We start from the raw sequence: 22,018 nt of genomic DNA, 5'->3' as shown, positions 1-22,018 counted from the left end.
GATACCTCCCACCCCTTTCCCTACTTCTCTTTTTTAGTTTTACGTTTTCTCCCTAATTAAAAAATTTATTCTTGTGATTTTTAAAGTAATGAAAAAAATCTTTTTAAGGAACTTACTAATTCACTTGAGTTATCTGTATGATTAATACAGGTAACTGTTACATGTAAAATAATGAGCAAAGTTTAACTATTGTATATACTTGTTTTTAAATTTTTTTTCTTGTTTATTCTATTACAGTTGTCCCAATTTTTCTCCCTTTGCCCTACCTACCCCCTACTCCCACAGTCAATCCCCACACCATTGTCTGTGTCTGTGGTTCATTCATACATGTTCTTTGACTGATCCCTTCCCCTTCTTTCCATCTTTGCCACCCCCCCACCCCTTTCCTCTGGCAGCTGTCAGTCTGTTCCCTGTTTCCATGTCTCTGGTTCTGTTTTGCTTGTTAGTTTATTTTATTCATTATATTCTTCTTATAAGTGAGATCATATGGTATTAGTCTTTTGCCAACTGGCTTATTTCTCTTAGTATAATATTCTCCAGTTCTATCCATGCTGTCGCAAAAGGTAGGAGTTCCTTCTTTTTTCTTTCTGCTGCATAGTATTCCATTGTGTAAATGTGTCACAGTTTTTTAATCTATTCATCTGCTGATGGGCACTAAGCTGCTTCTAACACTTGGCTATGTTTAAATAGGCTAAGTGAGGTCCTTTTGCTGCTTTAGAGACTGAGTTCTTCAGTATAAGAACTCATTGTCTCTTTATTTCCCCCATTTCTCTATATTTTTACCTTTCATCCCTATTTTGGGGAGCAGTGGATATTGGGGAATGTTAAAATTTGTATACAGGGTGGGCAAAAGTGGGTTTACAGCCCTGGCTGGTGTGACTCGGTGGATTGAGCTCCAACCTGCGAACCAAAGGATTGTGGGTTTGATTCCTAATCAGGGCACATGCCTGGGGTTTGGACCAGGTCCCCAGTGTGGGGCTCGTGAGAAGCAACCACACATTGATGTTCCTCTCCCTCTTTTTTTCTCTCCCTTCCCCTCTGTCTAAAAATAAATAAATGAAATATTTTTTTAAAGTATGTTTACAGTTGTTTGTGAAGAAAATACATTATTAATAATGAAGAATAAACTATTTTGCATACTCACAAATGTAAACCTGTTTTTGCCCCACCTGTTTATATTATTTATTTTAACAGTTTTAGTTTTACATAAAAATTGAATGGAAGTACAGAGAATTTTCATGTACCTTCTCTCCCCCATTTTGTCCTATTAACATCTTATGCTAGTGAGGTACATTTGTAAAATTCAATTAATATTGACACATTATTAATAACTAATGTTATTAATAACTAACTTAATAACTAAGTCCATAGTCCACATTTTTCTCCTTGATGAAAACATTTTATTTGCTGCTACTTTTAAACTTTGAAACTACTAAACGATAATCTTTTTAGGGAACTTCTTTTTAGTTGTGTTTGTATGGTTAATACATGTGAAACAATTACAAAAGATTGATAACGCTACATTTGTATATATTTAAAAAAATTTGTTTTTTTAAAGATTTTATTTATTATTTTTTAGGTAGAGGGGAAGGGAAGGAGAAAGAGAGGGAGAGAAATATCAGTGTGTGATTGCCTCTCACACACCCCACACTGGGACCTGGCCCATAGCCCAGGCATGTGCCCTGATTGGGAATTGAACCGGCGACCTTTTGGTTCGAAGGTTGGAGCTCAATCCACTGAGCCACAGCAGCAGGGGCTACATTTGTTCATTTAAATGGGCTGTTGCTACATCACTGTTGGTAGGAAAACCTGTTGCAGGTAGAAACATTATATAAACACGTAAAGGTTGGAATGAGTGTGGGATGTTTGTCAAAGAGGGTGGAAGACTTGCCTTGGTACTGAGCAGGAGAGGGAAGAGCAGTGGGATAAAATCTGTGCAGATGACGTGCTGTTTACTGTCTCCGGAGCAGTCCTTTCCTCAAGCTGGAAAGCATAGGCAGTAAAATATCAGTGGGGTCGAGAATGAGTTGTGCCAAAGTGTGTTTTATGACATGGTATTATAACAAATTTCCAGGTCTTAAATATTAACGTGCTTTAAGAACAGTGGGGCAATGGCAAATTATGCTTAATACCATTAAGATTGAATAATGAGCCAATATAGACTCAGTCATTTATTTATCAGTTCGTTCATTCAACAAGCATCAAGAAGAAGATGCTTCTTGATGCTTGTTGAGTGCCAACTATCTTTTGAGTGCCAACTATGTGCTACATATTTTAAATACATGGTTTTACACAGTTGCCTTGTTAGATCGATATGTCATCACCCTTATTTTAAAAGCTAAACTCAGATTTAGCAAATTTGTATAGTTAATAAACACAAGTCTAATTCATAAACTGTTAGGATCGTTGTTGTTGTTGCTGTGTGGTATTTGTAACTGATGATCTGGCATGCAGTACATATTTGGCATTGTTGCCATAAGCCATTGTTTGGGTGAAAAAATAAAACTTCTAGGGCCCCATCCATTGGCTGCTCGGACTCCCTTAGTTGTCCGAGGTGGAGCCAGCGCCATTGCTTGTCCAGAGGAGTCTGTGTAAAGATACTTTTGACTGAAAGTCAGGATGTGCTTGGGATGCACATGAAAGATGCATCTTTCTCTACTTTCTTTCATGTCTGGTGACTTAGTCTTTTAATTCATATTTTCAGTCTAGAAGTGATTTGCTACATGTGATGTAGCCATTTTGAAAAATACGTACATCAGTACCTCTTTTAAATTTTATTTTATTTTAAAGAGTAAAGCTTGTTAAAGTGTCTATCAGGGAACAGCCCTGGCTGGTGTGGCTCAGTGGATTGAGTGCCAGCCTGAGAACCAAAGGGTCACTGCTTCAATTCCCAGTCAGGGCACATGTCTGGGTTAGGGGCCAGGTCCTCAGTAGGGGGCGTGTGAGAGGCAACCACACATTGATGTTTCTCTCCCTCTGTTTCTCCCTCCCTTCTCCTCTCTTTCTAAAAACAAACAAACAAACAAACAAACAAACCTTTTAAAAAAGAAACAGAACTACTGATCATTATGCCTTGTGTTTGAACTGCTTGAGTTATAGGAGAAACAGTGATTTTTGTGTGATTCTTTTTAGCAGAAACTGGTTTTCTTTGAATGTTTGTATGAATTTTTACAAATCAATGTTTTTTTTTTTTTTTTTACTTCAAGGGATATTATTTTGGTATAAGCCAACCATTTGTACATAAGTTGGGTGGGAAGATTGATCATGACTGGATTTGGAATTAAAATATGAATTCAATTAGGTACAAAGAGCTCTATCTTTTTCCAGAACTGCTGAAATGAGTTCTTGAATCTCATTCATATTCTGTACTGTTTATCATATATATATACCTCTGGAAACTAAGGGTCCTTTAGGACAAATGTTTCACATCATTTGCCCTAATGGAGGGTTACTATAATAGACTATGTATATATTTACTTTGAGGCAGCATTGCTTTTTCCAGAGACTGATTTATACATTTTGTTCACTGTGCCTAATGAATTTAAATATATAATTTTTAAAAATCAGGTAACTGTATTGGGCAGGAGACTTTAACAGCCATTCATGAAATAGTATTACTAAATTCCAATAGGTATATAAAAGTAGTGTCCTTAGTCATGAAGAAAATGTAAATTAAAACCACAGTGTGAATGTTACTGAACACCTATCATGGCTGATACTAACTGTTGGAGAGGATGTGGAGCAAGTAGAACTTAAAAAAATATTTTATTTATTTATTTTTAAAGAGAGGGGAAGGGAGGGAAAAATGGAGAGAAACATCAATGTGTGGTTGCCTCTCACACGCCCCCTACTGGGGACCTGGCCCCTAACCCAGGCGTGTGCTCTGACTGGGAATTGAACCGGAGACCCTTTGGTTCACAGGCCGGCGTTCAATCCACTTAGCCACACCAGCCACAGCAAGAACTCTTTTAACAATGCTGGTGGAAGTGTAAACTGGTAAATAGAAAGTTATTTTATTAAAATTTATAGATCTCATTAAAATCTATAAAATAAGCACATATTTCTAATATAGAAGCAATACCCAAAAATATATACCCAAAAGAAATATGTCCACCAAGTGACATGTGCAAGAATATTTATAGCAGTATTCTTTATGACATTATTTTAAAAATGGTAAGATATCCCTGGCTGATGTGGCTCAGTGGATTGAGTGCCAAGCCTCATTCCGAAAGGTTGCAGATTCGATTCCCAGTCAGGGCACATGGCTGAGTTGAGGGCCAGGTCCCCAGTGGAGTTGTGTGAGGGGCAACCGATTGATGTATTTCTCACACATTGATGTTTCTCTCCCCCTCTCTAAAAGTAAATAAATAAAATCTTAAAAAGAAAATGGTAAGAGCATGACAATCACAACTGTGAAAAGGATGTGTCATAAATTTTATTTAACTGATTAATTAATGAGATATTTGGCAAGTCGTTACAGCTGATTCAAAAGATAATCTGAGCCCTGCCTGATGTGGCTCAGTGGATTGAATGCTGGCCTGTGAACCAAAGGGTCGTGGATTCGATTTGCAGTCAAGGCACATGCCTGGGTTGTGGGCCAGGTTCCCGGTTGGGGGCATGTGAGAGGCAACCACACACTGATGTTTCTCCCCCTCTGTTTCTCATTCCCTTCCCCTCTGTCTAAAAATAAATAAATAAAATCTTTTTTAAAAAAAGGATAACCTGAAACACAGATATTGGCACACAATTCTTACTGTAGTCTGTCGTTATATTTGCTCTATTTTATTATTATTGTTATTCTCTTATTGTGACTAATTTATATATTAAACTTACAATAGGTATGTATTATAGGAAAAAACATAGTATATATACAGGATTCAGTACTCTCCAAGGTTTCAGGCTTCCACGGGGGGTCTTGGAATCGTATATCCACAGATAAGGGGAGAGTACTATACACAATACGTGTTTTCATTTAAATAAATGTAGGCAGGTAAAACTTACAGGTATTTTAAGTTCAGGATAGTGGTTAAAATTATTCTTTGAGATGGCTTTGTGACTAGGAAGGGGCATGGAGGGACCTTCTGAGTATCCATAATGTTCTGTTTGTTATTGTCTGTGAGGGTAGCAGAGGTGGATTAACATTGAGAATTTATTAATTTGTACACATACATATGATTTATGTGTTACTTCTATACCTGTTATCTTAAAATGATGTTTGCTTAAAAAGAATCAATTGCAGACCACAATTCTATATTTGACCAGTGCCTAAATGGTAGTTGGCAGGGGGTGCAGGGTGGGGGAGCAGTGGGGAACAAAAGCCCTGGCCAGGTAGCTCAGTTGGTTAGAGTGTTGTCTCAGTGCGCCCACGTTGTGGGTTTGACGTCTGGTCAGGGCACATGCTAGAAGCAACGAATGAGTGCATAAATGAATGGAACAGCAAATTGATGTTTTTTTCCTCTCTCTCTCCTGCCTTCCTCTCTTTCTCTAAAAATCAATTAGAAAAAAACCAAACTGAGAACTTATTTAAAAATAAAAAAATAAAAGGGTAGTTTAAGCTGTAAATATGTACCCTTGTCTTAATTCTGTGCGATTGTAAAGCGTTATCATTATTGTCCTTGGTTTTTGATTAAATTTTCCATTTTATAGTCAGATGTGTCTGAAAAGTCATGGGGGTTTCAGAGACAAGTTTGGTTCTGAGGGCTCGATGACCTTCATTTGCTTTTAGAATTCTCTAAAAGTACTTACAAAGCTCTCCCACAACTTTTATAGCCTTTTCTCTGTGTGTATTATTGTCTCGGCTGTTATAATTTCCTTTTGCCTTAGATTGAGTTGTGAGATTCTAAACTTGTACTTTCCCCCCATCTTTTTTGGTTTGGTATGTAATTTGCATATTTTCACCATGCGAAAGCTATTTTCTATGGTTGGAAAAGATTTTTTTCCTACAGTGTGAACAAATCATTCTTTGTTCTCCTTATTGTGCCTCCAAACTGGTACGTCCGGTTTATGCTCCAAACAACAAAAGTCTGTCATCAGAAATTAAAATGCCAGTAAGAACAAAGGCCGAGACCCAGGAGGAGCTATTGGAGAAGTTTCCTCCTCTCCCCAAGTAACTGCAGTTGCCAGGAAGGTGGAACATGGCTTGGTATACGCCTTCCTTCTAGTTCTACCCTTGGATTTATTATTATTGTTGGTTTAAAAGTGAATTTACAGCTCCTGGTAATTCTATTCAGGATCTATAAAATCCTCATCTCTGAGATTCTTTGTCATTTTCAATGAGCTTTTTTAAAGAAACCTAAAAATCACTTTGAAAGCCTTTAGAAATGTAATAGGTCTTGACACTTATTTATTTGAGAGCAAAATTACCAGTGAACACAATGTATAAAATACTAGAGGCAATTGAAAACGGCAGCTAAAGCAGGGCATGCCCATCCTCTCTGTGTCCTTTCTAAAATGTGCACATCTCATATGTATACACTTCGGTAGCACTGTCTGTTCGCAAATAGCCGTCCAGTATAGAATTTGCACATAGAGAGTTCTCGCCTCCGGGAAGTTTGACATTCGTGAGTCACTTAGGATACTTTACAGTTATGCTTGTAACAATCTAGATTTTAACATATTCACAAACATCTGCAAGTAGTGACAGAATGTTTCTTCCCTTCTTCCTTCCCTTATGTTGTAATTAAAACTTCTAGGAACTTAACTTACAAGCAGTGAAGGATAGGTAATGAATGTGAGGATGCATTTTATAATCAGTCCTAATGCTTTTTTTCTACCTGTTGGTGGACATTTAAAAAGGGATTTAGAGTAGAAGCTGGAATTTAGGTTTGTTTTGAAAGCCATTAGTCTGAAAAGCATTGTGTGTTCAGATTTCAAAATGTTTTTGTGTATCACAGTAAGCTCTTGTGTATTAATCCAGTGATAACAAACATGTATTGTATTGTGAGCATGCCAAGACAGGTTTGTTTTATTCTTTATTTTTTAGTGTAATTTAGTACAGGAGCTCAGTTAAATACGATTAATTTTTTTTAAACTTTAGGGCTTTATTTGATAGAACCAAAAGTTAAATGCTAGACCTGTGGCATATGGAAATAATGGTATAGAGTAGATTTTGTGTTAGAATACTATGATTTGTTATAGGTATAAACCTTATTTGTGATACTGAGAAGTGGTTTTCATTATCCTAATTATAAATTCAATGCAAGTTCTATTTTCTGTTTTTTTCTGTTTATTTTTATTGTATTTTTTCCCGTTACCATTTAGTCCCCTTCCACCCCTTTCCCCCAACAAGTTCTATTTTTTATTTCCTTGTTAATAGAAATAGTATGTGTGTTGCAGAAGAATATCCATTGCCTAAAAGACAATTTATTTTCATAAAGTAAATGTCTTGGCAGCTTTGGTGGGGAGAGCCAGTAATACATCTGTAATGTAATTGATTACATTAGTGATATACCTTTCAGTAAAAGTGTGTTTAAAATAAAAGATTTTAGATTTGGTGATTTTCAGATTTCACAGAATGTATGATTACTACTTTGGGTGGGAGATTGAACAAAGTGACTTTTAAATAAAGGGTTTTTTTCAGTTTTAAATTTTACTTGATAATAATAAAAATTGTAGATGTAAGAGCTGCAATACCTAATGGCCCTGGTTTTCATTTACAAAATTAATGTTCACAAAGGAATTTGTAGAGAGGAAAATTCTTATGGTTTGCTCTGCTGAGTGTATAGCCTCCGTGTGTCTGGTTGGTGATAGGTGGTGCTGTTGCACAGTGAGTTCGAAGAGCCGAGCATTCCCTGCCCTCCACGTCCCAGGTGCTGTTACACGGATTTGCCATTGCGGCCAATAAATAAGTTGTAATGACTCTTATAAGGAAAATGAATATGATGGCTCTTTAGGCATTACCATAATTTAACATTTATAAGAAACAAAAATATAGGTTACAGCACTTAAATTCTGATAGAAGAGAGGATGAAGATCTAAAGAAGTAGTTAATATAAAAGGCAGCTCTACAGATTTATATTTTAATATTGGAAGATTTATAAGCCTTTTATTTTATAATGTGTACACTGTTGATATTTTAAACTGCTCATCTGTCAGGCCTGTTTAAAAAAGTACCATCATCATGTTTCCTCTGTTGAATGTTTATCATTATGATGTTTGTTATAAGTTCTAGGATATTTAGAACTAGTTGTACAATGTTTCCCTTTTTCCCTATCGGATATTACCTATTCCATCGAACACGTGACAATTATGAAAGTGTATTGGGAACTACATTACTACTTAAAGTAGTTTGGAAAGCTTTCTTAACTCAAATTTAATCTGTTCCAATTAGCAGTAAACTTTCTTTTGACCCTCTAGTTTTGAAAAACAGTTGTTTTTGCACACTTGACACATGTATTAGTACATCCCCTTTGCCTTTATATTAATGGATTATTGTACTCTTCATATCTGAGGAATAAATCTGATAGGACTAAAAAAATGGGCATTCAGACAGTGTTAGTGTATAATAAAAGTGAGGATGTTTAATGATGCTTACATGTCCTTTTATTCATTGAATTTGGAAATTAAAAGTGTGTTTGATGTCTTTCAGCACCTTTACCTTCCCAGTGGGAGCAGTGGGGGCAGTGGGGAGGTGTTGGTCAGATGGAGCAAAGTCGGAGTCCTGTAGTGTGGATGAGTGCAAAGGCCTAGGGTTCACGCGTGGTGACTGTAGGGAATTAGACTGCATTGGGTACTGGAAAGTCCTAAGGAACAGGTGTCAGGTGCTCTCCTCACATGATGAGGGTAGCTCTGAGGAGAGACCCCAGTTATCATTTTACTACGTATATGCATATCAAATCATCCCATTGTACATCTTGAATGTATATATTTTTATTAAAAATGTGTTTAAGAAAGAAGAAAGAACATTAAAAAGTTTATAGAGGTTAAATGATTTACTCAAGGTGGTTAATAGCTAGTTAGTTTCAGAACCATAACTGGTAACTGGATCACTGACATTTCACTTCAGTGTTTGCAATACATTTTGCCTTTCCTTTTACAACATATTTGTGAAAGTTAGTACAACATTTAAGATCTTCTTTTAAAAATAACTAAGAATATTTTTAGGTTTTACTTATTTATTTTTAGAGAAAGGGGAGGGAGGGAGAAAGAGAGAGAAACATGGATGTACGAGAGAAACATGGACCTGTTGCCTGCTGCATGCCCCCAACTGGGGACCTGGCCCACAACCCAGGCGTGTGTCCTGACCGGGAATTGATCCAGCAACCCTTTGGTTTACAGGCCGATGCTCAATCCACTGAGCTGCGCCAGCCAGGGCAAAAAATATCTAAGAATATTTATCTTTTACTTACATGGAAAACTGGATGCTAATAAAAAAAAAACCCATAGTTGTTTTGCTTTAAAATGCAAGGCAGTCATGCAGGAACTGAACTGACTTAGTCATTTATTAAAGATGAAAATTATGGAATTCAGGGCAGACCATTTGTTCTTCTAGTCATATCAAGTGCATGCTCTTATAATTTTTAAGAATAACTTAGGATATGAATATATTTAATGTGTATGATCAACCATAAATGTGTATGAGTGTGTGTGAATTACATTTCAGATAATAAATTGTGATGACACTTAAGAATCTTGTTTTCATATGATTGTGTACTGACCTGTGTTTTCATTTACTGCAATGCTTTTTCTGTTTTCCATGCAGATCAGTGGGGAAGCTCAGGAGCTCTTTTCTGTTCGACATGGCCCAATTCGAGCGGCTAGGATCTTGCCTGCTCCACAGTTTGGTGAGTGTATCCTTTTAGAAGAAACAAATCATTCAGAAAGTCTCTCTTTTATTGGTCTTGGACTACAGACAGCAAGAATGATAACTAAAGTCTGTTTTTCTCTAAGTGTCTATACCTCTTCTCCTCCTCCCCCCAAGATAAACTCTTAGTCTTGTCAGTTGGGATGGAAGTAGGTAATCTTAACCAATTCAATATGGCCATTCACTTTCTGCTGTGTTTTTGATTTATCTTCTTCTTCTTTGATCTTGGTTTAGCCTCTGACTTGGCTGGCTCTTTCTGGAAGCCCGCTTCTCTCATGGTTTTAATGGCACTGCTCTTCCCAGACCCCTCCCTTGCTGACTGTGCCGCTTTTGTGATGTTTCTGGTTTACCTTTCTTCTCTGGGTGTTCCCCAGGTCTCTGCTGTTCTCATGTCTCTGCTCTTCCTCTCCATTATACTTACTGCCTTGGAGAGCTTGGTGTTTCGTCATTATCTTGATTATAGATGAGTGTGCCATTTGCATTTCCGGCTGTGTCAGAAGAATACTTTCTGGTTTTTGACCTCTGCTTTTTTTGGATCTCTGCTTTAATAATGAATGCTTTTTAATGTTGTATTTAAAGATCATGTTTAATTTTTTTATTTAAATCAAGTACATTTTTAAATTAAATCTGCTATTTGGATGCCTAATGATCTGAGCTTTCTAAAGGTTCTATTTTCTCATTAACTTGGCTGTGTTCATTCCATGTTTTCTCATGTGTACTAAAAACAATCCTATTAATATTATTTGAATACTTTAAAATATTTTTAAAAAGAGGATATTAAAATACTTTAATACCATTATGTTTTTAAAGTTTAGCCAGAAGTTGGGAAATCTTCCTTACAGTACTTCTTTAAACAGTTACTTCTCATTAATTCTCTAAATTGTTGAGAATGATGTTTATTAAAACTACCATGTGCATTATTGTATGCATAAGTAACGTTAAAGATAAATGTAGTGATTAAATCTGCTTAATTGTAACGGGAATGGTGGAGGTAGTAAGGTAACAGTATCCTGACGCCACGTGGAGATTTTTCTCCTTGTTTAACTATGTGTTATATGCAGGTATCAGCTCTGTTTTCTCTCTCCTTTGCACTCTCCTTCTCTTGCTCCATTGTCTGTTGCATTTGTGTTTTGGTGAAATCTTTTGACAAAGAGGAGTGTAGAACATTATTTTCTGGAAGGTTTTTTTGTACAGTCAGCTTTCTTTGTGGATGGTTAAAATCAAGAACTTTATTGCTTAAGGATTGTTCTACATCTTTGTTTCTTTTGTATGTAATTGACAGGCAGGTTTTTGTTGCTTCATTTATGAACCTCTTGTTTACATCAGTTATTAATGCTCAACTTTTCTCAGCAAAGCTATAAAAGTTAATATTGCTAGTAGAATTTTAGTATGTTTAATTTACTTTGTCTAATTAAAAAACTAATTCCTCTGCCCAGGCTAGTATGTCTTGGTTGGTTAGCATGTCATTCTGTACACTGAAAGGGGGCAGGTTTGATTCCTAGTCAGGGCACATCCCTAGGTTGTGGGTTCTGTCATCCCAGTTAGAGCATGTACAGGGGGCAACCAGTCGTTTCTCTCTCTCTGTTTCTTCCCTCCGCTCACAGCGATTAAAAAATATGCTTGGGTTAGGATAAAAAAAGATTCTTCCATCTATAATAATATGCTTACTTTAAAGAATATTAGGTTTTAAAATATAATTTCACATATCTAAATGTTCAGTTTTGACTTGCAAAAATTATGCATATCTCCTTTATTGTGTTTGGTTAATTTGTTTAGATTTATTTTCATCAAAGTTATATATGCAACTGAATACATAAAATTTGTAATGGATAAAGAGTACCCCATCCCTCTCTTTTGCCCATATTGCTTTATGTGCTCGTGGTGATGGAATAAGTCCTTAAGAAGTTTCCTGAAAAGAGGTGTGTGGTAGACCTTGTTTGTCTGAAGATGTCTTTACTCTTCCATATTCTTTTCTTTCTTCTTCTTCTTTTTCCAATCAAATGATTGCCTCTCACACACTGTGAACCAGAGACCTGGTGTGCAACCCAGGCATGTGCCCTGACCAGGAGGCGAACCAGCAACCCTTTGTTTTGCAGGCTGACATTCAATCCACTGAGCTGCACCAGCCAGGGCTCTTCCATATTCTTGAATGATAATTTGGCTGGGTAACAATACTCATTTGTAAATAATAGTAATTCAGAATTTTGAAGGCACTGGTTTAGTGTTATGGTTGAAGGGTCTGAAGCTATTTTGATACCTTTTTCTTTGTATATGGCTTGTTTTTCTCTTTGGCATTCAGTAGAGTGTTGGTTTTGTTCCCAGTATTCTGAAACTTTGCAGTTTTGTTTCTTGATTCATACATTGTCCTGAAATCATATGGTACTTGTCTTTCTCTGACTGGCTTATTTCACTTAGCATAATGTTCTCCAGGTCCATCCATGCTGTTGCAAAGGGTAAAGTTTTCTTCTTTTTTATGGCTGAGTAGTATCCCTTTGCATAAATGTACCATAGCTGTAGTTTCTGTTGGTGCCTCTTCTTGTTTCCTAATGATTTCCTCTGCAGTATCTAATATATTGTTTACCTACCCAGTGAATTTTTCATCTCAGACACTGTATTTTCCATTTTTAGAAGGGGCATGTGTGTATGTGTGCGTGCACATGGGTGCATGCATGTGTATGGAGAGATCTCCGGTGTCTTTTTACCATGTTTGCGCTCTCCTCTACCTTCTTGAATAAATGGAGTATGCTTTTCATAGTAGTTTAAATGTCACTCTGTTCTGTTGATTATCTCCTTAATATGAGTCAAATTACAGTGGAATTCTCACAGTGGATTTTTACAGCATCATTTTTGGCCATCCTTAACCATTTTTCTCCCCCTCTTCTTCCTTCTTTCCCTTCCTCACCTCAACAACACTCCTTTGTGATAGTTATATTGAAGTAGTTACATTTCCTCTTTTTTCAGACCTTTTTAATTTGCTGTTTTGTTTTCCAGAATACTGATGTCCTTCTAATTCTTCTTGCTCCTTAGCCAGTGTCAGCGGTATGTGGTGTCATGGACTTTCTGTTTTTATTTATTTCATTTTAAAGATTTTATTTATTTATTTTTAGAGAGAGGGAGAGAGGGAGAGAGAGAGGGAGAGAAACATTGATTGGTTGCCTTTTACATGTTCCCAGTGGGGGACTTGGCCCACAACCCAGTCATGTGGCCTGGTGGGACCTTTTGGTTTGCAGTATGACACTCAACCCACTGAGCCACACCAGCCAGGGCTGTATTTTTTTTTTTTTTTTATATTTTAGTTGCTCATTTTCCTCTTAATTGCTAGATTTGTAGGCTGTTTTCATATCTTTATTGTATCAGAATATTTGGTTGATATACAGTGGTAATGAATATTTATTGAGTGTTGCTATATGGTATAATCTTTTGAAAATTATTACCTAAAAGAAACGCAAGTTCCTCTTCTGTAGGTATTTCTGGGAAAAGTCTGTTCCCTAACTAAAAGTGAAAAACGTAAGATTTGTGGGTCCTCTTTTCCCACAGAAAGTCATCATTGTATTTAACGGGCATTTATTCAGATCAGTGGTTTGTGCCTCCTGCTTCTTCGTTGTCACAGTGACTCTTAAAAGTTGAATTAAAGTGTTTGTCTTTTTGTTATTTCTTTTTCTATTACATTTCTTTTTTTAAAGATACTATTTATTTTTAGAGAGAGGGGAAGGGAGAGAGAAAGAGGGGGAGAAACATCCATGTGTAAGAGTTACATCTATCTGGTTTCCTGTCACACATCCCCACCTGGGGACCTGACCCTGACCCAGCCATGTGCCCTGACTGGGAATTGAACTGGCGACCCTTTGGTTCTCAGGCTGACACTCAGTCCACTGAGCCACACCAGCTAGGGCTCTATTATATTTCTTGATTTTTTTTTTTTTGCCAACATCTAGTTTTCATAGGTTTTTTCTTTGTTATATTGTGGTCCTTCCCTGACTATAATGCGTTTCTTTGGAGTCACAGAAGTGCATTCTGTGCAGTGCATTGCAGAATATGTGGAATTTGAGTGTTGCCCCAAAGTGAATTTATTTAATATTTTGCAAAAAGAAACGAGAACTATACTTTTGTGTCAAGTACTTTTTAAATCATTTGTCACTGACCAAATGGCTAAAACTGTTTTTGATTTTAACAGAGCTTGTAACCCTATTAGGAATTATATTAGGCAGTGCTCGTGGAGAAGGGTGATCATTTTGGCCTTGAACCTGAACTAGGTTTTTGAGAAATGCAGATTTAATCATATTTGTTATCCTTAGGAGTCCAGTCTATGGAGTACCTGAAATTTTTTCATAAAAGAGTATTTTAGAATAAATTCTTTTAAAGCAGGACCTTTATTCTGAGAGTAGGTGGATTCTTCGGAGATACAGTGTCCTCAGGTGTCTGTGAGCCAGATTCCTGGTACACATCCAGAGCACTGGGTAGCCACCTTGGCTGGTTTCTTCTAGATTATTTCATTGTGACTTATCGCTGGAAAGGCACTATTATTTTTTGCTCTGTTATGGAAGGAATTTGCAACTTTACGTCTCAAAATATTAAGTTTTTTAAAAAGACTTAAGATCCAGTTTTCCTGTTGGAGTATAAATGCCAAGTATTTTCTGAAGATTGTGATTCTGGGAGCAGCCCAGCCATGCAGTCCCAAATACTAATTTTTGCTGGTTTTTAATGATATGAATGGCTGAAGTTACTTTTCTAGAAACAAAAACACGCAGAACAGCTTTAGAGCTGCTAAGCTTTTTCTCATTTGCTTATATTTTGTAAATTTTCAAATAGTGTTGGGTTTTCATTATTTTTCTCAAGGTACAATTACCTGTTTCATCCTTTTCAAGCAACTTAAATATGTTTTTTATCCTGTTCAAATAAGAGTTGTTTGATTTGTTCAGCTGTATGAAATCAGAAATTTCGATGAACTTCTCCACAAGGTTTGCTGTAAATTTTTTTCCTGTAAAATTTTAATGACTGTGTTTAACAAAGTAAATCATATAAACACACACACACACACACACACACACACACACAGAGTCTGTTTAGCCAAAACACTAGCAACATACCAAAAGTAGGCCGACTGACATTTGCTTACAGTCATCACCAGTATTTTGCAAAAAGGGAACAGGCTTATTGACATTTTAAATGTCCAAACTATGAGGTTTAGACTCTTGTAATGTTTTCTGCTCTAATTAATTCTCAGTTTGCCTTGTGTGTATTTTTCATAACACTTAGTCTTTATCATTGGGGCCTTTAATACTTCCGATAATTTAGGGTTTTAGTATATGTGCTGCCGAAGCGAGCATGGATAATTTAGGTTTTTACAAAATTTGTGTAAGCTTGTGACTTAGAGAAATCATAGTGGGGGAGCATACATTCTGTTCATCTTTTTTTTCAGTGTCAGATTTTTATTGTCAGGGCCATTGGGAAGATACACACCTTCCTAAATTGGTTAACTTAAGTTGCAACAAGGACTTAGCTTCTGTCTATTATGTCTTATAATTTTTCTTTTTCTTTCTAGTCCCAGGACTCTGCCTTCTCTGTGCATCCCCCTCTAACAGGATGTCTTGGTTTACTTTTTCTCTGATGTTGGCCATGTGGATGGGCCAGTTTTAACCTTTTACTATCCTCATCCTTTGGGGTGGGTTCCTGTTTCTCAGCTATCTTGGGAACTCCTGCTGTTTGATTGTGGTGTTTGCACGTTCCTTAACTCTAAACCATTAACTCTTCAAGCACACCAGCTGTGCGGTGAGAGCTGTTTGTTATTCTAAATATTTTTATTTTTGGAGACCTGTTGTGGAACAGTCTCCCCAGGACTTCCGTTCTCATCATGTAACTGGGCAGCCAGCACAGACCTCCGGCTCCCAGGCCTGTCTGTAAAGAGAGGGCCGCAAGTTCGATGGAGAGAGGTGTGCACTCAGGCCTGAATTCTGCATGGGAATTTGCCACTTGCTAGTTGTGTGGTGTGGGAGGGAGTCATGTCGTCTCCCCACACCCGTTTCTTAGTCTGTATGATGTTGATCAGGCTGGATATGGCCACAGAACTCCAGGCATTCTGAAGAGACGCCTCAGGGACCCTTTCAGAGAAGGCCGCTGATTCTAAAGGCGAGACGTGGGCTAATGAGGACTCATTTGCACTGGTCATTGGCCAGCATGAATCACCAGGCCTGTATGTCAATGTATTATAAGAAATGTCCAAACATGTGGAGAATTTTTATGAGTTTATGTGAGCCAGAATAACAACATATACCAGGGAGCGTGATCTCAAATGCTCTGCTCTGTTCATCTTAAATTTCTTTAATGTTTTTGGTCAGAGAAATATTGTTTGTAGGGGAGAATGTTTTAGAGGTGCTGCTTGTTTAGTTTTGAAGTTTTTGTGATGCCATGCTGTATTGGACAGAGTTTGAGAAATTGATCTAAGAGTGTCCTCAGTTTGTACCTATTTAAACCCTGTAATTAAAGACTTTTCCCATGAGGCCTATAGTGAGAAGGAAGTACATTGAACAGAAAAGAGAGGAAGTAAATTTAAAAATCAAGTAAACAATAATGCTTGATATTTTTCACATGAATGCTAGGTTGATTATATACATTATCACCACTTTCCCACACTTCTGCAAAGTGAGTACCATTCTATTTTACAGATGAGGAGACTTAAAGTTCAAGGAGTTTAGGTAACTGGCATAGAGACACGTAGTCGATAAGTGGTGGAGATGAACTTGAAAGCTTGCCTCTTAATCACTTGGCCTTACTGTCTCCCAGTATTTGATTATTCCTGTACTGCAGAGAAAACCTTTACCAAATCTCAGTGTTTCTAGGCTATGTCTCTGCAGAAACCAAACAGTTGTGTGTTCATTGAAATGTGTAAAAAGTAGCTCTATTTCTCCATCTTCTATTTTATTGAAGGTCTAAAATTTCTCCAGTTGCCCTAGTGTTTTCATTGTACATGGAGTCCTTGGTTGTTTAGTCTGAAGGTGAAGAGCACTAAAAACAGGCTGTATGGGGACCAGTATATAGGAAAGCCATTATCTTACATAGCTACATTTTAAATTTTAAGCTGTCAGGATAAGGTATGTCACAAAGACAGCTGCAGTCTATTCAAGTTACGTTTTCCCTAAATTGAATCGGCCCTTTAAAAGAAATGCTGCTTCCCTTTTACAGGACTCTGTATAAACTATTAAAAGTACTTCAAAAGGGTTAGTGTCGGATATCTCGAATCAGATAAAAACAAAGGTGTAACATGAAGCAACTAAATTACCAAATGTGAGCTTAATGATTGTGACCCAAATAAACAGACTTGTAATGGAGATGCTGATTGTTATCAGGACAGTTTAAATAAATGCCTTTTACTGTAGAACTGTAAAAAAAGAATGTGGGTGTCTTAGTGTATTGGACAAGTTGTGGTCTTGGAAATCTGTGTTCATTTATCATAATGCATTCCTAGGTGTGAAAGTGAAAACTTGTTATTTTCTAAGTCACAGTCATTTTACGTTAGTCTTTTAAAAACATTCAGCTTTATTGAGAAATAATTTTACATACAGTGAACCTCATTAAGTACATCATTTAATGAATTTTGCCAGACAGATACAGTTATGTAACTACAACCACAATCAAAATAGAAAGCTTTTCTCTCACTGTAAAAAGTCCCCTTGCCCACTTCACACCCACCAAAATGTCTGTATGCACATGGGAGACAATAATGACGAGAATTGGTGAGGATGTAGACTCCCTGGAACTATCATACACGACTTAAGATGATGTAAATTAGAACAGCTACTGGAAAACAACTTGTCAATTCCTTAAAATGTTAGATAGGAGCCGCTTCAGGCTCACGGCAAAACCGAGCAGAATATGCAGAGATTTCCTTCGTACCTTCCTCCCTACACGGGCAGATCCTCCACGTCATCAGTGTCCTCCCGCAGAGAGTACGGTCAGGCTCTTCCGTAGCAAGCACTTTTAATTTTCAGCAGTTTTTACGTTTTAATTTATCTTTAATTTCCATATTACAGATTTTTTCTTGTATTATTTGCGATTTTTGTTTCTGTCTTTTTTTCCCATTAACTTAAATACATTTTTTAGGCTACCTTGTGATTTTTGTCCTAGACCCATGGGTTCTTTTAAAAGGATGTTGTTAAGAATTTGTCTTAGATACTTTCCTGATTATCTTTTCTTTATTAATTTTTAATTTAATCCTATTGTCAACAGAAGACATAGTTTATATGAGTCCAGTCCTGTTAAGTGTTTTGAGGTTTGCTATTTTGTCTGTCTTGTTCCATTCTTTTGTATCCATATGGGTTGTCTTTCTGCTTATTCTGTTAGTTATAGAGAGAGAGTTGTTCAAATCTTCCATAGTAATTGTTTGTTGTTTATGTAATTTTATCAGTTTGTGCCTTATGTGTTTTGCCATTCTGTTATGGGGAACAAAAATACTTAGGATGGTAAAGTCTTCTTTATGAATTGATTCATTTGTCATTAATGAAATCCCCGGTAGTAATATTCCTTGCTCTGTAACTTACTTTTTCTATTATATATGGGTGTGTATAGATGCTCTTGCTTTCTTTTTTCTAATGTTGGTGAGATATATCTTTTGTGATCTTTTTACTTTGAACCTTTGATTTTCTTATTGTGTAAAATGCATTTCTTGTAGGTAACATATAATTGAGTCTTTTTTTTTAGTACAGTATTTCACTGTCTTTTACTTGTATCTTTAGACCATTTACATTTAATGTATATTAACAGGAATTGATTTAAATATACCATTTTATCCTTTTGTGTTTTTCCTAAGTGTTCATTGTTGCCTTTCTCAATATTTTTCTGCCTTCTTTTGCACTATTTTTATGATTCCACTTAATCTCCTTTATTGTATCTGTTTACTATTTGTTTGTTTTGTTTTTAGTGATTCTTTAGGATTTACAGCTTACCTTCAAGTGATATTATACCATTTCACGTATTGTATAAAAATCTCAAAACACTCAACAATAAAAAACCATACAACCTGCTTTAAAAATGGTGAAAGGACTTGAATAGAAATTTTTCCAAAGAAAGTAATACAAATGGCCCATAAGTACATGAAAAGATGCTCAGCATTATTAGATAAATGCTAATGAAAATAATGATGAGTACTACTTTACATGCATTAGGATAGCTATTACCAGAAAAACAAAATAACAAGTGTTGGGGAGGGAGGATGTATAAAAATTGGAACCCATGTGATTTGCTGATGGGTATATAAAATAGTATAGTGCCTGCAGATTTTCTTTTCTTATTCTTTAAATATGTGTATTGATTTTAGAGAAAGGGGAGGTGAGAGAGAGAGAGAGAAAGAGAGAAACATCGATTGGTTGCCTCTCACATCTGCCCTGACTAGGGTTCAAACCTGCAACCTAGATGTGTGCCCTGACTGGGAGTTGAAACTTCATTCTTTTGGCATACAGGATGAGGCTCCAAGCCCCTGAGCGCACTAGCAGGGGCGGCTGTGGATTTTCAAAAGTAGTGGATTTATGAAAAATTTTGGTTGTTATTTATTGATAGACTTCAAATAATAGAATACATACATATTTAAAATAGACTTTTTTAAAAGAGCAATTTTAGGTTCACAGAAAAATTGAGCGGAAAATACAGAGTTCCCATATATTCCCTGCAATGAGAGTTGCTCTTTCTCCACATTCTCACCAGCATACTTCATGTCAGTACTCCAGATTTCAGCCATTCTGCTAGCTCAGCGATTTTCAATGGGTGTGCCACAAGAATTTTTAAAATATTTAATACCTGACTATTGAGTCAGGGGCACTGACCACTTTTCCTGTAGATTATCAAATTAAAAAAAAAAAAGACAATAGCCAATACAACAATAGTCATCCAGTGTGAAAAACCAAAATTATTACTACTTTTTTGTCAGGCTGCCAAAAAATGTAATATATTTTTTGGTGTGCTGCAGAATTTTAGTAATTAGTTTTTGTGTGTCATGATATGAAAAAAGTTAAAATTGCTGTACCAGCTTTGTAACGGTTATCTCATTGTTTTAATTTTTTCATGATATATGGAGTGTCTTTTCATCTACGTACTTGTGATATGTTAATCTTTGGTGAGATATCTGTCAAAGTCTTCAGGTTGTTTTTATTTCTTTCATTGCTGTTGAGATTTAGGTATTCTTTATATATTTTAGATAAGTCTTTTATCGTATATGCATATATACATATATTATATACATAACTTTTCCCAGTCTTGGCTTGTCTTACTCTCTTGACAGTGACTTTTCACAGTGCATAGTCAAATCTTTTTTCTTTTCCCTTGTTTACATGTATTTTAGCACACTTGATGCTGTTTCACAACCACTAATGTTCTGTTCATTTTTGAAAATTTTTTATCGAATTTATTTTTTTCTATTTAATTCTCTGTTTAAAACATTTTTATGTATTGATTTGAGAGAGAGGAAGTGCGAGCAGGAGAGGGAGAGAAACAGAGAGAGACATGGATTTGTTGTTCCACTTACTCATGCATTCATTGGTTGATTCTTATGTGGGCCCTGACCAGGGATCCAACCCGCGCAAGTCTGGCGTATTGGGAAGACATTCTAACCAACTGAGCTATCCAGCCGGGGCTTTACTGAATTTGTTGGGGTGACATTGTTTAATGAAGTTGTAGATTTGTTGTTTTTTTTTTTCAGTCTTTTTTCTTCCTTTCTTTTTTTATTGAATAGCAAGCTTTTATGAAATATGACAGATAGCTGCATTTACTTCTTCTGATTTCTGAAAGTTTAAGTAAAAATTTTAAATTTTACATTATTTTTAATTGTATTTTTCCATTGCCATTTATCCCCCATACCCTCTTCCACCTGCACCCATCTTCTTGCCCCATGCAGTCACAACACTGCTGTCTCTGTCCATAAATTCTTTCTCTTTTTTATTTTTTGCTCTATCCCTTGAGCTCCTCCCAACCTTCCCAGAGCTGTCACATTGCTCTCTATCTATGAATCTCTATATTTGCTTGTTAGTTCAGTTTGTTCATTAGATTCTACATATGAGTGAAATCACATGGTACTTGTCTTTCTCTAACTGGCTTATTTCACTTAGCATAATGCTCTCCAGGTCCATCCATGCTGTTGCAGAGGGTAAAGTTTTCTTCTTTTTTATGGCTGAGTAGTATTCCTTTGTGTAAATGTACCATAGCTGTAGTTTCTATTGGTGCCTCTTCTTGTTTCCTAATGATTTCCTCTGCAGTATCTAATATATTGTTTACCTACCCAGTGAATTTTTCATCTCAGACACTGTATTTTCCATTTTTAGAAGGGTTAGAAGGGGCGTGTGCGTGCACACACACACATGGGTACATGCATGTGTATGGAGAGATCTCCAGTGTCTTTTTAACATGTTTCCCTCTCCTCTATCTTCTTGAATAAATGGAGTATGCTTTTCATAGTAGTTTAAATGTCACTCTGTTCTATTGATTGATTTATCCCCTTAATATGAGTCAAATCACATTGCTTACTTACATGCCTTGAAATATTTGTTCAAATGACACACATTGTGCATTTAATGTTGCTTAGGGGCTGTTTGTATTCCTTTAAATATTTTTGGGCTTTGCTCTGGAATACATTTACACGACTTGACTTTTTGTTTAATATGCCTGGAACAGCCTTTAGTCTAAGGCAGGAGTGTACAAACATATTCTGAAACAGCCAGGTAGAAAATACTTTAGGCCTGCGGGCCATCAAGCATCTGTCATGACTACTCACCTCTGCCATCAGAGTGCAAAAGCAGCTGCTGACAATATTTAAGTAAATGAGTAGGATGTTGGACATATATAGGGCTCATATCGATTGTTTCCCTTGTCTCAAGGATCACTGTCTTGTGCTGTTATTCACCATCTAGAAACTGTTTTCATCTGTTTGTTAAGTTTTCCAGCAGGAGGGTAAATCTAATCCCTGTTAATCCATTATGTCTGGATGCAGAAGTTCAGCATTTTGCTTTAATTCTAAGGTGTGGATAATTTTCTGTAAGATTGCTTAGAACAACACCTGATACATAGTAAAAAGTTCTGTATGAATTTTTGTAAATAAAGAAAATAGATAAATTGGGATTGGATTTTGTCGGGTAGTTAAGATTTAATGTATCTTTGGAGAAGTTGAATCACAGATCCTTTAAAAGGTGCAAGCATTATAGAGGAATTTGAAGAGGTATTGTAGCTGTAATTGTGCTG

The 22,018-nt window shown here is 36.4% G+C and overlaps 1 protein-coding gene across 6 annotated transcripts in view; it reads left to right on the top strand.

Annotated features, from left to right (window-relative positions):
- The window catches only part of BCAS3 (BCAS3 microtubule associated cell migration factor), a 485,527-nt gene that overhangs the window by 35,383 nt on the left and 428,126 nt on the right, over positions 1-22,018 (top strand). For all 6 annotated transcript variants that reach the window (XM_045836907.1, XM_045836908.1, XM_045836904.1 and 3 more), the window contains exon 6: positions 9,701-9,782. In XM_045836907.1, coding sequence (XP_045692863.1) covers positions 9,701-9,782 — 82 coding nt within the window. The remainder of the gene's footprint in view (positions 1-9,700; positions 9,783-22,018) is intronic.

The sequence above is a fragment of the Phyllostomus hastatus genome, unplaced genomic scaffold, assembly GCF_019186645.2.
Source record: "Phyllostomus hastatus isolate PE091 unplaced genomic scaffold, TTU_PhHast_1.1 phas_contig_210, whole genome shotgun sequence".
Classification (NCBI taxonomy): Eukaryota; Metazoa; Chordata; class Mammalia; order Chiroptera; family Phyllostomidae; genus Phyllostomus; species Phyllostomus hastatus.
The sequence above is the reverse complement of the archived record's forward strand: the minus strand, read 5'-3'. Positions and strand labels throughout refer to the sequence as shown.